This window comes from Populus alba, chromosome 2 (genome assembly GCF_005239225.2).
Source record: "Populus alba chromosome 2, ASM523922v2, whole genome shotgun sequence".
NCBI lineage: Eukaryota > Viridiplantae > Streptophyta > Magnoliopsida > Malpighiales > Salicaceae > Populus > Populus alba.
Window position 1 is genome coordinate 17,691,036 of NC_133285.1, and position 13,779 is coordinate 17,704,814.

The 13,779-nt window shown below is 32.2% G+C and overlaps 2 protein-coding genes across 8 annotated transcripts; one reads left to right on the plus strand and one right to left on the minus strand.

Moving 5' to 3' along the window:
• Window positions 1–4,143: 4,143 nt before the first annotated feature.
• On the plus strand, window positions 4,144–11,241 carry LOC118031984 (uncharacterized). Of its 7 annotated transcripts, XR_004684598.2 has the most exons (11): window positions 4,144–4,571; window positions 4,714–4,796; window positions 5,678–5,819; window positions 5,913–6,194; window positions 6,277–6,424; window positions 7,303–8,253; window positions 8,358–8,596; window positions 8,687–8,760; window positions 9,134–9,245; window positions 9,361–9,544; window positions 11,153–11,241. XR_004684598.2 is itself a non-coding variant. In XM_035036544.2 (10 exons), the coding sequence occupies exons 2-10, from the start codon at window positions 4,741–4,743 to the stop codon at window positions 9,391–9,393; spliced, it is 2,037 nt and encodes a 678-aa protein (XP_034892435.1). In that variant the 5' UTR covers window positions 4,144–4,625; window positions 4,714–4,740; the 3' UTR covers window positions 9,394–9,834. The 7 variants fall into 7 exon arrangements, 6 of the variants coding, with proteins under 6 accessions (XP_034892435.1, XP_034892434.1, XP_034892436.1 ...); XM_035036544.2 differs by lacking the exon at window positions 11,153–11,241 and having other exon boundaries at window positions 4,144–4,625; window positions 9,361–9,834; XM_035036543.2 differs by lacking the exon at window positions 11,153–11,241 and having other exon boundaries at window positions 9,361–9,833.
• Window positions 11,242–11,897: 656 nt separating this feature from the next.
• LOC118031982 (small ubiquitin-related modifier 1) lies at window positions 11,898–13,456 on the minus strand. Its single transcript, XM_035036541.2, has 3 exons — window positions 13,279–13,456; window positions 12,276–12,425; window positions 11,898–12,170 (listed from the first exon to the last, which is right to left on the minus strand). Exons 1-3 carry the CDS (start codon window positions 13,363–13,365, stop codon window positions 12,096–12,098), a joined length of 312 nt encoding a protein of 103 aa, XP_034892432.1. The 5' UTR covers window positions 13,366–13,456; the 3' UTR covers window positions 11,898–12,095.
• Window positions 13,457–13,779: the final 323 nt, after the last annotated feature.

Below are 13,779 nucleotides of genomic sequence, written 5' to 3' on the forward strand. Positions count from 1 at the left end.
ATAATTAAAAAATACTTTTAATTTAAATATTGTAGATTTAACTACCATTATTACATCATGAAATAAATAACTATATTTTTCATGATTTCTTAAGAACACAACAATAAAAACTGAATTTTTTGTTACTTTATCAAGTGATCTCCTTCTAATTTTTGAATAAAACAGAATTAAAATAAAAATAAAAACTGAATTTAATTTTTTTAACTGGGTCTGACACGGCAAGAACATAATTGAATTGCGATCAAATTCCACAAATGCTACGTCATCATGCTATATCCTTCTAATTTATGTAGTGTTATTAAATAATAGTTTTTTTAACTAAAACTCAATTTTTTTTAAAAAAATTACAATTTCATTACGTACAAAATTTATTCGACAAAAAATATAGTTTTCATGATTTTTTGAGCATGCAATAAAATTAGGTAAAATATTATCAGGAATAAAATTGAGATTACAGTATAAGTAAATTTAATTCACCTTAAACAAATTTTTTTGTTTTTTTAAAAAATAGTGTTCACGTTTACATGAATAGTGCGAGTGAAATCACTGGTTTTTTTTTAATTGCACTGATTTTTCAGAAGAAAAAAAACTTGGTTTTTCGAAATTTAAAAAAAAAAAAAAAACTAAAACTCTGATTTAAGTTTAGGGAACAGTGCGAGTGAATTCACTCGCACTGTACATTGTAAACTTTTCTTGGTTTTTTGAGAAAAAAAAAAAAACCGTTGTTTAAGTTTAGGGAACAGTGGAGCCATGCTCCACTGTTCCAGCGTTTTTCCTTCAGGAGAAGCAGCATTTGCTGCTTCTCTCAAACCGCCGTTTCAATTAAAAAATGAGTGGACCCTACCAGTCAAAAGCAAGTTTCATTTTGTTACCAAACGAAAATTTACATGGCTGCGGGTGAACCTCACCCGCAGCCACGTTCCCAAACGGCATCTAAATCATCTTCCCGACTATTAAAAAGTAGTAGTGACCAAGAAATAAAATGGTAGGATTAAATGGTTTGTTTTTCTTGTTATTTTAGACTTGATTTCAGTTTTATGATTATTAATATAATAATTATTAAAAATTTATATGATTATTAATTTTAGAATCTTTAAAATTATTTGAGATACATATAAATTAACTCAAATATTTATATTAATAATAATAATAAATTAATTTAATTTAGATAATCATGCTAATTCATGAAATTAAAAGACGAAAAAAGTAGTCCCAATGTCTCATCGATCATCAACATATGCATGAATGGAGTGGTAGATTTTTCAGTTTGGGGCCCCACCCACTAGAATCGTTGCACCAAGAGGTCCAGCTAATTGAACTCAGAATATATAGAAACATTACGATAAAGTATTTCTGTAATTTTTTGTTGATATTGTGTTAATAAATATTTTTTATTTAAAATATATTTTTTTTAAAATTTATTTTTAATATTAATGTATCAAAACGATGTGAAAACATTAAAAAAATATTAATTTAAAATAAAATAAAATAAAAATTTAAATATTTTTAAAAATATTTTTGAAACGCAAAAGACAAACGTGTTTTTAAGATTATATATTAAAACGATTTGAAAAATATTAAAAAAATTATTTTAAAAAAAATAAAATAAAATAAATTTAATTTTTTTAAAAAATATATTTTTTAAAATACAAAATTAAACGGGATATAAAACTATACAATTCAACAATCTGTCCGGAGAAAGTCCTTTTTTCTGCCTCTTTTATCATTTTAGACTGCAAACATTTTCCAGCTCTGTTCATATCCCATCCTGTTAACCTCAACTCTATCTTACCATAACCTTTAAGCAGTTACTAATCTTCTTCTATGTTTATTTTTTGAAAAGTAATTCTTAAAAAAAATATTTTTAAAATTTTTTTGTATTTATTTATTATTAAAAAAATATCAATGAAAAACACTTTCTAGTCAAAGAAAAATTTGATTTAATTTTTAATAAAGTGTTTTCTTGAAAAATTTAGACAAAAAACACTTTCTGAAAATTGTGAAAAATTTAGAAATGTTATATTATTTGCTGATTATATTAAATTTGATCTTCAAACTTTTAATTGTTATATATATTTTGTTTTGAATATTTATTTTGCAATTTCATCTCTTAAAATTTATTTTTTTATATTAACTATGGTCTTTATTTTTATATTTGTTATTTGCTTTTCCCTTATCATTTTTTTATTGAAATTTTTTATCTATCAAATTTGATTCTTTTTTTTTATTATTGTTACTTGTTTTATTTGAAATAATTTATGAAATGTTAATTATTATTATTATTTTTAATTTCTTCATCTTTATTTTTTTTAATTTTTTAGATTTTATCTCTATTATTTTGATTATTATTTATTTTATTTGAGATAATTTATAAATTTTATTTTTTTTTTTAATTTTATTCTCATTCAAATTTTTAATTTATAAAATTTGTTCTTTCATTATTTTAATAAACTTGAGAAAAATAAAATATTAATATGTTATTTTTCAGTTTATTTTCCATGACATAATCAAATATTGGAAAGTGTTTTCTAACTTATTTTTCATTACACTACCAAACATCAGAAAATAATTTATTTTTTTGAAATTTATTTTTTTAAAAACACTACTTTTCAGCAAATAAATTATTTTTTAGCAAACAAACATGCCTTCATATTTAAGGACTTAAATTACTGTTTAGGGATTCAGAAAATATACGTACATGATAAACTTCTCAACTAGCTATATAGAGTACTGATGTATATTTTTTCCATGCAGCATTATATAGGGCATAATATTTCGTATTTTGGCCAAGTATTTGTTTGAATTTTAAATCAAAATTGGGTTGTTTTTTTTCAAGAGAATTTAACTTTTATTTCTTTATTTCGTAGACACCTCTAAGATTTATAGATTGTGTGCCTCCCTGGCTAGAAGATAGAAACTCGATGACCCTAGTAGGTTATCACCTTTAATTGGACTGTCACGTAGCTTATATGCATTTGGATTAATAATACTGCTACTCCCTTACTAATCAATTTTTTTTTCAGTAACCTGGTAGATTATTATAAGCACAAATAAAATCCATAGAAATAAGATTTTTTTTATTAAAAAAAATAGCATGCAGAAAACTATCAGATAGAAAAAGATTTTGAAAAATAAAAAAGTTTGGAAAATACGGAAATCTATTTTCAACATTAAAAGAAACCTGAAGCAAATTATCTATACCAATCATAAATGAAAGGATCACATTGAAAAAAAAAAAAAAAAAAAAACAGAAAAAATGAATCCATAATGGAAAAAACTCACAGGCCACAATGTATGCGCATAATTTTCCAACGTGTTTTAGGTTTCTATTAATATATGTAGAAATACATGCATAATTATATTTTTCATATAATTTTAAAAATATATTTTCACATTGGATATATTTTTTACATTAAGAAATATTCTTATACCAATTTACATGTTAATCAACAGTTGTGGAGACAGGAGGCTGGTGAAGGCCAATCCCTAAAAAAATAAATTATAAAATACCCCTCTTAAAACTAGTAAGATTTAAATTTTAGAGCCAAAACTAATCAAATTTAAAACTTTGCTCCCCTAGAAAAGTTTCTCTGCTTTTGGTCCCTTAAAAATAATTAATGGCTCCACCACTGTTAATAAAGATTAATAAATAATAAATCCTCCTTTCATAGATGCATCTCCATGTCAATGTCGTACGATGCTTTAAGAAAATATATTTTAAAACTTAATTATTTTTTAGGACTGAAATGTATAATTTTAGCAAAAAAAATTTACCGTGTTTCTTATTTTAGTTCCTTATATTTTAATTTTAATTTTTAATAAATATGCTTTTATTTATCATTAATTTAGATATATAAAGATGTAATGAAAAAAAAACAAATTACTTTAGCAATGTATAATAATTTTTTTTTAGGTAAATGAAAAACAATATTTTTTCCACGAATTTTTAGATTATTATTTAATATTTAATAATAAACAAGCAATTAACAAAGCAGTAACCATGCCAATACCATAAATATAATAATATTATATGTATAATTCTACTCTGTTCCCCACCTACCCCACGCGCCTCTTTCGGGTTTATTTCCCCAATCTTCCTGCCACCTCGCCCCCTCTTTTAACACTTTCCATGTCAATGAAAACGACAAAGACAACGACGAACGCGTGGCGGGAAAGTATCAGGTCCCGATAATTTTTCTCTCAATCGCACGAATTTACCCTCCCCCTCCTCCTCCCCTGCTCCTCCTGCAACCGTATATAAACGTGTAGAACGAACGCACGAACCTTCTCAGGAAACGCCTTCCAAGCCAAGCAAACTCCTCTATACCAAAGAGACGAACCTCGCTCTCCCTCTCTCTCTAGAATTGAATGTAATCTGGCTGTTCGGTTACAGAAGTTGTCTTCTTAGCCTATGGTTGTTGTTTTTTTCTGGTTTTGTTTCGATGTGCTTGTCGGTTGTTATTGTATTGATGATTCGATGATGATGATCTCATTGCCGTCCTTCAATAATCACCACCACCGTTGATTCTTTATACTGATCTTCTTGCCTTCGCCTGTTATGAAGTTCGCCGGTGATTCTTTTCTCTCCTCCTCTCTTTCATGGAATTCTCATTCTCATACTGAAGGTCCTTCTTAATTAATTATTAAATTTAATATAATAAATGAATTGAATTGAAATAATGGTAATGGAAAATGTGCTGTTATGCTGTGCAGTGAATTGTGACATTGGACCAAATTTTAATGGGGAAAGCCGATGATTCAGAATGCGTTTTTCCTTTAACAAGTCTCCAGATTGGGTATTTGCGCGCATCTTCCTATCTCATCTCCTTAAAATAGTCTGATATTTCAACTCCGAGAGATAATTTTCGTTTCCCTTTTTGTAAGAATTTTTTTTTTTTAATTTGGAATAGTTGTGAGATAATAAAGATGATGGTTTATTTCCTAGTGTATTTATTGCTTGATTGTAGTGGAAAGGAATGGCCAGCGAGCTTCATGCAGACAGGGTATTATGCTTTTGCAATTCTAATAGTGTAGTATCTTTTAGGAAAACAATTCGTTTTTCCTTTTCAGCAAAAAGTGGAATAAAAAGGGACAAGTGAAGGGAAAAAAGAGTGAAAATCCTGAAAGAAGATGTTAGTAGGTGCAAAATTAATCACTTGATGAGGTGATATAATTTCAGATTGGAAGTATACGAATGAGAATCTTCCACAGTGACCTCTTATGGATAGTGTGGAATCCTGTTCTTTTATTGACGCGTAGAAAGCACTTGTGTTTTGGAAGACATGATCTATAATGGCCAGCATAGTCTATGATTTGTGATTATTTTTTTTCATGATCTTCCTGTGTTTTATTTGATGTGGGCATGAAGTTCCCCTGTCCCTCTATTACTTTATGCAGCTTGTAGGATGACTATGACAACCAATGATGAGTTTGTTTGCATATTCGTTATCGTGAGTGTGTTTGATTGCATATGTGAACATGTTGTGTCTGCCTGCTTTGAAAATGCTGAAGATTTCTTTCCTTTCCCCCCCCCGCAATTCCTTCCCCTTTTCAAACATATCATATGGTTGTGAACCTTGTGGTGTCAATCATTAGAAGACCATTAGGCCTGTAGTGTATTTGAGTATGGTCACTGAATACTTACTCTGTTTTAATTTGTTTCCCTCGGTGATTTTAGAGACTTGCAGTCTTATCTCTCAGATCTTAGCCTTTTCGTTGCGTTTGAAAGTGGGAAATTATATATTTTGGTGGACAATCGACCATGGCTGAGAAACATTGGTTCACACCCAGCACACTTGTGGCAACTGATGGTTACCAAGGTTGCGAAGACTTGGGATACCTTTTCTAAAAATCCTCATTTTCAAGTTTTTCCTTAACCATCTCTGATTAATGTCATTTTCTCATTCACTCAGTCTAGGTTATCTCCTTTTGCAAACTCAAAGGCTCGGAGGGGGAGAAAGGAGGGAAAGGATGCTTCTTCTCAGTCCAATCCCAGTAAATCAACAAAGCTTGAGAGATGGTTCTTGTTGATTAAAGTGGCAACTTTGTCACGGAAGAGGGGTTTGCCTCCCGTGAAGAAATTAAGGAACTCACTGTTCTTAAGCAGTGAATTACACAGGACGCTTTATGGTTTTATTGTCTTTGAAGTTGCATGGAATGATGTGCGGGGTATCAACTACTTAAACGAGCTTCTGGTACTGCCCCTCTGAATGCTCCCTGTTTTGTTTGCAGTTACGCTGAGCATTGTTTTGGTCAATGATTTCATGTCAATTGCAGACTGACACGTCTCTGGCTATTGAAGCTAAGATCATGCAAAGATGGGAATTTGATAGTATAGCTCAAGCTGCAAGTAGTTTATCTTCATGGTTCTCAGGAACTCTCTCTGAGCTGCTACAATTGAAAGGTTATCTTGATTCTGCTACAGGTATTCTGTTTCTCTCATTATTCCTTACTTTACAATAGTAGAAGCAAGCAACTATTTTTTTGAATTCTGAACTGGTAAGAAGCATATGATGATGAATAAGGATTTACTTTGAAATTCGGATATTGTGGCATGCCACATTTGTGTTGGAAATTCATGATTCCTGCTGGACTTAGGTGGTAACTAATATTGTTAAGAGCCATTTCTGGTTCACCTATGCAAGGAGCATACTCAATGTGGATAAATTAACGTCTTAAGTGACGTCACTGTCTTCTATATTCATGTGGAGATTGCACTCTAAACTAGCCTTCACAGTTGGTTGAAGTGCTTCACAGAGATTTGAATGCAATATATGTATGCTTAATGGATAGTCATCCCAGGATCACCAGCTCTCGCTTTTCATGGAGAATGCTGTTGGTGTTTCAATAGGTATGGAGGCAAATTGTAGAAGTAGGTGCACCCCAATAATATGTGATGGATGTAACTTGCTCAGATTTGTGGCTGTGAAGTGAACAGTGGGGTTTAGTAGTCTTATGCTTGGTCTTTAGAATTTGGCCTTTGTAGGATGCTTCTTCTCACCCTGGGAATTACATGAAGTCCAAATATCTGATGGTTTGGTTCACCACCACCACCATCGTCTAACTGTTCAGATGATATTCATGAATAATAGCTTAATATAGGCCAATACACAGGACCTTTTGCTGGCGTTATAACAGGAATGTGATCCTGGATTGTTGCATCTTTTGCCAGTTGGTGAGGTGCAACCTAACTGAGATGTTAACATGTTGCTGTTGTAATTATTATGTTTATATTTGATGGGACTATGTATTTCCTTTCCTAAATGAGCAATTACTCTGTTTAATGCTTCCTGAAATTTTCAGGAGATACCTTTTATGATGCTGAAGAAAATTTCTCAATGACACCCTCTATTGATGACGATGACAAAATTTGCGATGATAATCTGTGGGCTGAGGATAATTCTTCATGCTGCCTTGGTGGCAGTTTTGATGTATTTCCTGGGACCTCAGAAAATATATCGAGTGAGCCACTCACTCCTCCACCTACTGGGCCTTATAAGAGAGGAAGAGCGATCAGGTCAATTGGAACTAGAGTTGAAGTTGATTGTTACGCTGAGGAAACACAGGGTGGAAATGAAGACTTGTTAGACAGCTCTGGTGCCAGTGATTGTGAGAATGTTCATGAACCTAAGATATACAGGGATGTTTTGATTTTGTATAGATTCAATGATCATGACCTGCCATTTAAACTAAAACAAGTGATAATGTCTGACCTGAGGTTACTTACTTTATTGGAAGCTGGGCTCCCGTCTTGGATTCTCTTTCTTCAGTCATATCCAGGATTTTGCCATCTTTATCGTCCTTGGATGTGCCCTCTGGCAAGAGCTTTGTATGTGTTAATCTCAGTTATCACTGTTCTCATTGGATTTTTTGACTTGTACAAAAATGTCCCAGTTCTTAAGGCAACTGCTTCTAGTTTGTTTGGACCCCTTTTTGACTGGATAGAGACTTGGGAGATGGTTTCAAGAATCAAGTACCTGGGAACAATGCTATTTCTACATAACTTTGAGAAAGCTGTTACTTGGTTTCTGATGGTCACACACACCACTAGATCCTTCTTTTCAGTTTTCACACAGCCTCTGGTCGAACCGCTCACTGAGTTTTTAGGCTTTCTTCTCCCATTGTGGAATATATTCATTGAAGTAATAGAGAGTATGTATGCCATTTTTTGGGTTGTGATTGAATCGTCTTGCAGTGCACTGGGGGGCCTACTAGAGATTTTTGTATGGCCTATCTCAGTTATCTGGAGCATTGGTGGGTTCTCAGCTGTTTTGGTTATGTTATTCTGCAATCAATACTCCATTATTTTAAAAGGATGAGTAAATTCCTTGATCTGTTTGTTGCCTTTTGTGCTGCAGCAACTTCAATTATATATCCCATATTCTGGATTGTTTGGGAAATACTTTATGCTCCGATTCGCTTGGTCCTTGCACTAGCTGGTCTTGTGGCTTTCACTTGTGCCTGGATATCGGAAATGATTGGGGATGTTTGGAAATTTGTAAATGGAATATTCCAGCTTGCTGAAGCTTCTGATGCAAGAGTCAGTACATACGAAGTTTCAATGTGGCGTTCACTTTGGAATGACCTTTTTTCTCAGGTTGGAAGGCATCCCATAATTCCTGATTGCATTTTGATCACAAGCATGCAATTATGAAGTCAGTGGTATTTATGTTCATAATCTGTTCAGGTTTTCTGTGCTGTAAGGAGCATATTAAATGGTTTTGTTGCCTTCTTCACAGCCTGCAACAGGCATCGCCTAAGGTAATGTTCGCAGCATTTAGACCATGTGCTTCATTCCTAGCCAATGCAGTCCTTGATTAAACTTGGTTTATGTGTAAAATGTCTCAATTTAAGCAGTATAACTGGTAAAGAAGAATATTTTCAAGACTGTTCTCATCAGATCAAAGACCTAGTTGCATTGAGATGTCATTCCTTTGAACTTCTAGGAACATATTGTGTATCCTTGCAGCACGAAGCATAAAATGAGAAAAAGTTGAAGGATCTCGCTTGGATTACCTTCTAACTGCTGTGTTGGAATTGTTGTTGATTCTTGCATTGCTTTTCTAGCCTACGGATTGGTTGACAAAGCTCTGCGTATCTAATCATATTTTTCTTCTGTTGTGCTGGTATACAGCATTTATAATCACATACAGGATTTCATTCAGAGAATACTTGGTCGGGCGCCAAGGTCACAACCATTGGATTATAGAAACAGCAGGATGACACCTGAAACTCGAAGTCCGGCGGTAAGTTCTCAAAAAAACTTCTGATTTTATGGCTCTAAACTTCAGTTCTTTGCTTTAGATTCAGATGCCAAATTGCAATTTTTTTAGCTTGATTGCTTTGCTTCTGATTTTGCAGTCTGAAGGGAGTAGGAAAATTCACATGAGATGAAAGCTAATAAGCAGTTTTTTTGGTCCAAAAGAGACTATACGTTGCCTGCAGAGCCTGCCTTACACTATAAAGTGCATCTGACGACAAATAAATAACAGAAACAAAAACGGGTGGGTTAAACAGGCAGGAGATTCTGCAACTATTCACAGAGGTATCATAGAAAGAGCTTTCTTTTGTTTGTTTCGTGTTGTATTAATTCTTTCTTTCTTTCTCTCTTTCCATACGATAACGCTCTCTGGTTTAAGATGTGAGCAGCTTGTATAGTTATCAAAGTATTAAACAGCTATTAATCCGTAAGGTGGTGATGCTCGGGACATAGAAAATGGAGATAGTTGGGGCATCACATAGAAACTGAGATAAAAATGAATTTTTATCTTTATTTTGAAGATAATTTTTATAAAGGGACGGAGGGGGGGTAAAGATAACTCAAGTCATTTTTATTTTTTTCACAAACATTTTATAATTCCGATCTCTATATTGATTTTAATTAATTTACCTTTTATTGTAAGATTTGAAAACTAAAAAATTTAAAATTTAAAATCATTAAAAAATCGAGAAATATAAACAAAGAGGAGAGAAAATGTTGATGAGATAAAATTATTGTAAAAAGATTTATCAAAATGAGACCACCGTGAGGTTTCTTTCAGCATTATGTAGAACCAGCGTGTTTTTCACCCTAAGATTTAAAATATGGAGTCTACAGAATGAGACTCTTTATCACCTCAACTTTCACTCTTTTTTTTTTTTGTTAGGAAAAAAGACTTGTTTATGACTCTCTCTCTTCTTTTGAACCGAAACATATTTTTAACTTAATTTATTACTATTAAATAAATAATGCCACACATTATGGGATTTTTTAAAAACAAATTAACACAATAAATTAAAAATTTTAAGAGAATAACACAATTTGAAAAAGACTTGGCGAAATAGTATATTTTTATTTTGTTGCATTTTAGAAGCAGGTAATTTACTAAATGTCATTATTTCTAATTGCGACAAGATAGTTGTCATGCTTCAGAATAATAATATTTAAATATGTAGCTTAATTGCCAATCTCCTAGCTCAATTGATCGACCAGTTGATCTGGTTGTATGAACTGGTCGATCGTTTTACATAAAAATTATAATTTTATAAATTTTTTCTTTCAAATATGTTTTATTAGGTTAATGATGCAGTTGAGCTTGTGATAACAAGGTGATTCTGAATAGTTAAGTGTGAGTCTATTAAAATTAGATGGAGATTTATTCCAGAAAAATTACATGGAAGGCTTAACAAATGCATTTATAAACACGTAAGATAGGTCTAGACCAAAAGAAAGATATGGTCGTGTCAGACCAAAATGATGGCTTAAAATGATCATAATTCTTTAATTCGACTGTTGAATATTTAGATTTAAAAAAATCACCTCGGAGCCTTGATTTTGACAATTTTGTATTTTTTCTTGTTATTTTTGAATTAATTAATTGATTTAATTAATTATTATAAACCGGTCAATTAATTAGTTCTAAATTTAATTTATCTCATAATTGTAAATCATAATATTAATTAAAAATTTGTAGTTTTCAACTATATATTTAATTAATTTCACCATTTAGAAATACAATAACTAAAAATGTGCAATTTCATATGTTAATTTGCTATTTTTTTGTTATTTTGTATGGCGATTGCCTAATTTATCCAACATTCTGTCCCTTGATCACGTAGGATGACATAATTGACAGCCTTTATTGTATGCTGATTGCTGATTATGCTAGAACAGATTCTTGTTTGGTTTTTACGCAGCTTGGCAAGGCACAAATCTGAAACATAGCAAGGGCATCTTCGATCCTAAGAGCATGGAAAGTGGCACAAATATAAACAGCCTGGCGTGTTTATATTTTTAGAAAATTTAAAAATAAATTCATATTTTTTAATTATTTTAATATGTTAATATTAAAAATAATTTTTAAAAAATAAAAAAAAAATATTATTTTAATATATTTTAAAATTAAAAAAAATAAAAAATTTTAAATTTTTTTAAAACACAACATCAGTACCTTAGCTATGCTTGCAGCTACAGCGACGCAGATCCTATTGAAAACTTGTCCTTGCAGACAAATCCGACTTTTAGTTATTCTAAAATCACACGCGCAGCGTCGGGTCAAAACTTTCAACTTCCAAGCAGGCAGCAATACTGGCCTGCCATCTCTGACGAGTCCTACGGTGGTACAACAGCCTGGCCGTGATATTTCAAAGGGTGGAGGATTGCTTTTCTCACGCCGGATTCTTCCTACTATATGACAGTTTCCAGAACTTGAAAATTCAAATTCAGGAGTTCTGAAATCAAGTTCATTAGAATATGGATGGAGTTTTTATTTCATTGGGTGGAAGGCCGATTGGTCTCCACCTACATACTTTCCTCTACATTAAAGGAGGTCAGATAAAACATTCCCTTTTAGAGCTTTCAATCACTGTGATAAATAAAACATGGATAAGTTAGGAGGGAGGGAACAAGAACACATGGAGAACAAGAAGAGTGAGGAGCCATATCCCAACAAACCAAACATTGCAAATCCAATCCCAGTAAGATAGTACAGTTACTGTCAAAGCTCTTGGTGAGAGCTGATATAGCAAAACAAGACCGGAATAGATATGTTCACAGCCACCAATCCCATGACCCTACTACCACCGCATGCCCTAGTAGATTAGCTCTCCATCAAGCATTAATTACTTGTTTTCACAGCGCCACCAGTTTGGTGCAACATTGCGTCGATCTCATCCCCATCCTCCATCTCCAGCTGCAGAAAGAAGAAAAAATGAAAGGCAGTATATGCGTTAACTTAATGTCTATAATTTTATGAATGTGCAATCGTGTGTATGAGCATGTTGTGTGAGAAAGATACCTCATCAGGAGTTTGCTCTCCACGGAGTCGACGGCCATCAAACAAGAAGGCAATTGAGTTGAACTCAACGGATTGACGATCACAATAGGCATTCATCAGCTTCTTCAATTGTGTGCTTCTTTTGATCCTGAAAAATACTTCATTTCCATCCTAAATTGAAAGTCAAAACATGTCTTTCTTTAATCAGCATGTTCTCAAAAATAGGACTCTTAAGAACATCATCAAGCACGACAAGCTTTTAAATCTCGATTCATCAAAACAAGTGTTAGCATGGACTGGCCCCACAATAAAAATTCAATTAAACATGCAACTTCAAGCTTGTAATTCAAGGATTTACATATCTAACAATAGATTTTCAACATTTAGAAGAAAAATCACAATTCACGGGCATCGACCAGGATACACAAGGTGAGCAACTACTAAAAGCACAAGTTCCTCAAATTCTTCTACTTGTCTTTGAAAGTAGCATTGATTTTCCACTACAAAACTGTCCTAAAGAAGGCAAGACAACAGTGGCACAGTGCAACTTCATCTGGAGTTTCTCCTGAACATAACACTTTTAAAATCCAGAAATCAAAATATAAAAGAAGAGTTTTCTAACTATTACCAAGCAGATCACCTAGTAAAGAACTGAAACAATTAAAATGCCATTCAAATTGTGAAGAACACTGTAATTCTCAAAGCATTACTCCTCAATTGGTGAACCTATATTATTAGCATAATAACAAAGCAAACCCACACCCCCATTATTTTAATTCACATAATAAACACACTCGGAAAACAATAAACCCATACGAACTTCACATGAGCAAAAAGCCCCAAAACGCCTGATTGTTAAACAGTAAGGAAAAAAAAAAAACCCAAATTTAACAATAATTGCAGAGCTAAAACCTAAATAGATCGGGGAAAAAAAGAACAAAACAAAAACAAAAAAATATGTAAAGATAAAACAGAACCAAACCCATAACAAGGTAAAAAGACATCATCAACAAGCAAAACAAACCTGGCCTTTCACTTTGAGATTGATGTGAGCAGACTGATCGTTGGGCTTTTTATCTTCCTCTTGTGGCTGACCTGTCGCTCCAGACATTTTACCCTCTCTCTCACTCTCTTTTTCTCTTCGAACAAGGGAAAACAAGAAATCAGGATTTTTATTTCTTTGTTTTACCTTTTAAATTATTATTGTTATTATATATTCAGTCACCGACTTGGGTTTTTTCTGAAAGTCGGTCAAAATCATCCTAGAGCATATCTGATTGGTTTGGTGTTAGTCCTAAGATGTTGACTGGTAATGCGGTGAAACCCTGTTCCCTCACATTTTAATTTTTTTTTTTTTTTGTTAAAAGTTATATTTTTTTACGTTTTTAGATTCCTAAAGATTTATTGGAACGTGATGGATGTTTCTTTAAATTTTAAATTGTTTTTTTATTAAAAAAAATTTATATATATATATTTTTAAATTATTTTGATTTATTAAAATTAAAAATATTTTTTAATAAATAAA

Coding starts and splice junctions, on each gene's coding strand:
- LOC118031984 (XM_035036544.2), top strand. CDS start 4,741: ATGGGGAAAGCCGATGATTCAGAATGCGTTTTTCCTTTAACAAGTCTC. Junction 6,425..7,302: donor TTATCTTGATTCTGCTACAG/GTATTCTGTTTC, acceptor TGAAATTTTCAG/GAGATACCTTTTATGATGCT. Junction 8,254..8,357: donor CTCAGTTATCTGGAGCATTG/GTGGGTTCTCAG, acceptor TTTGTGCTGCAG/CAACTTCAATTATATATCCC.
- LOC118031982 (XM_035036541.2), bottom strand. CDS start 13,365: ATGTCTGGAGCGACAGGTCAGCCACAAGAGGAAGATAAAAAGCCCAAC. Junction 12,426..13,278: donor ATCTCAAAGTGAAAGGCCAG/GTTTGTTTTGCT, acceptor CTTTCAATTTAG/GATGGAAATGAAGTATTTTT. Junction 12,171..12,275: donor GAGAGCAAACTCCTGATGAG/GTATCTTTCTCA, acceptor TTCTTTCTGCAG/CTGGAGATGGAGGATGGGGA.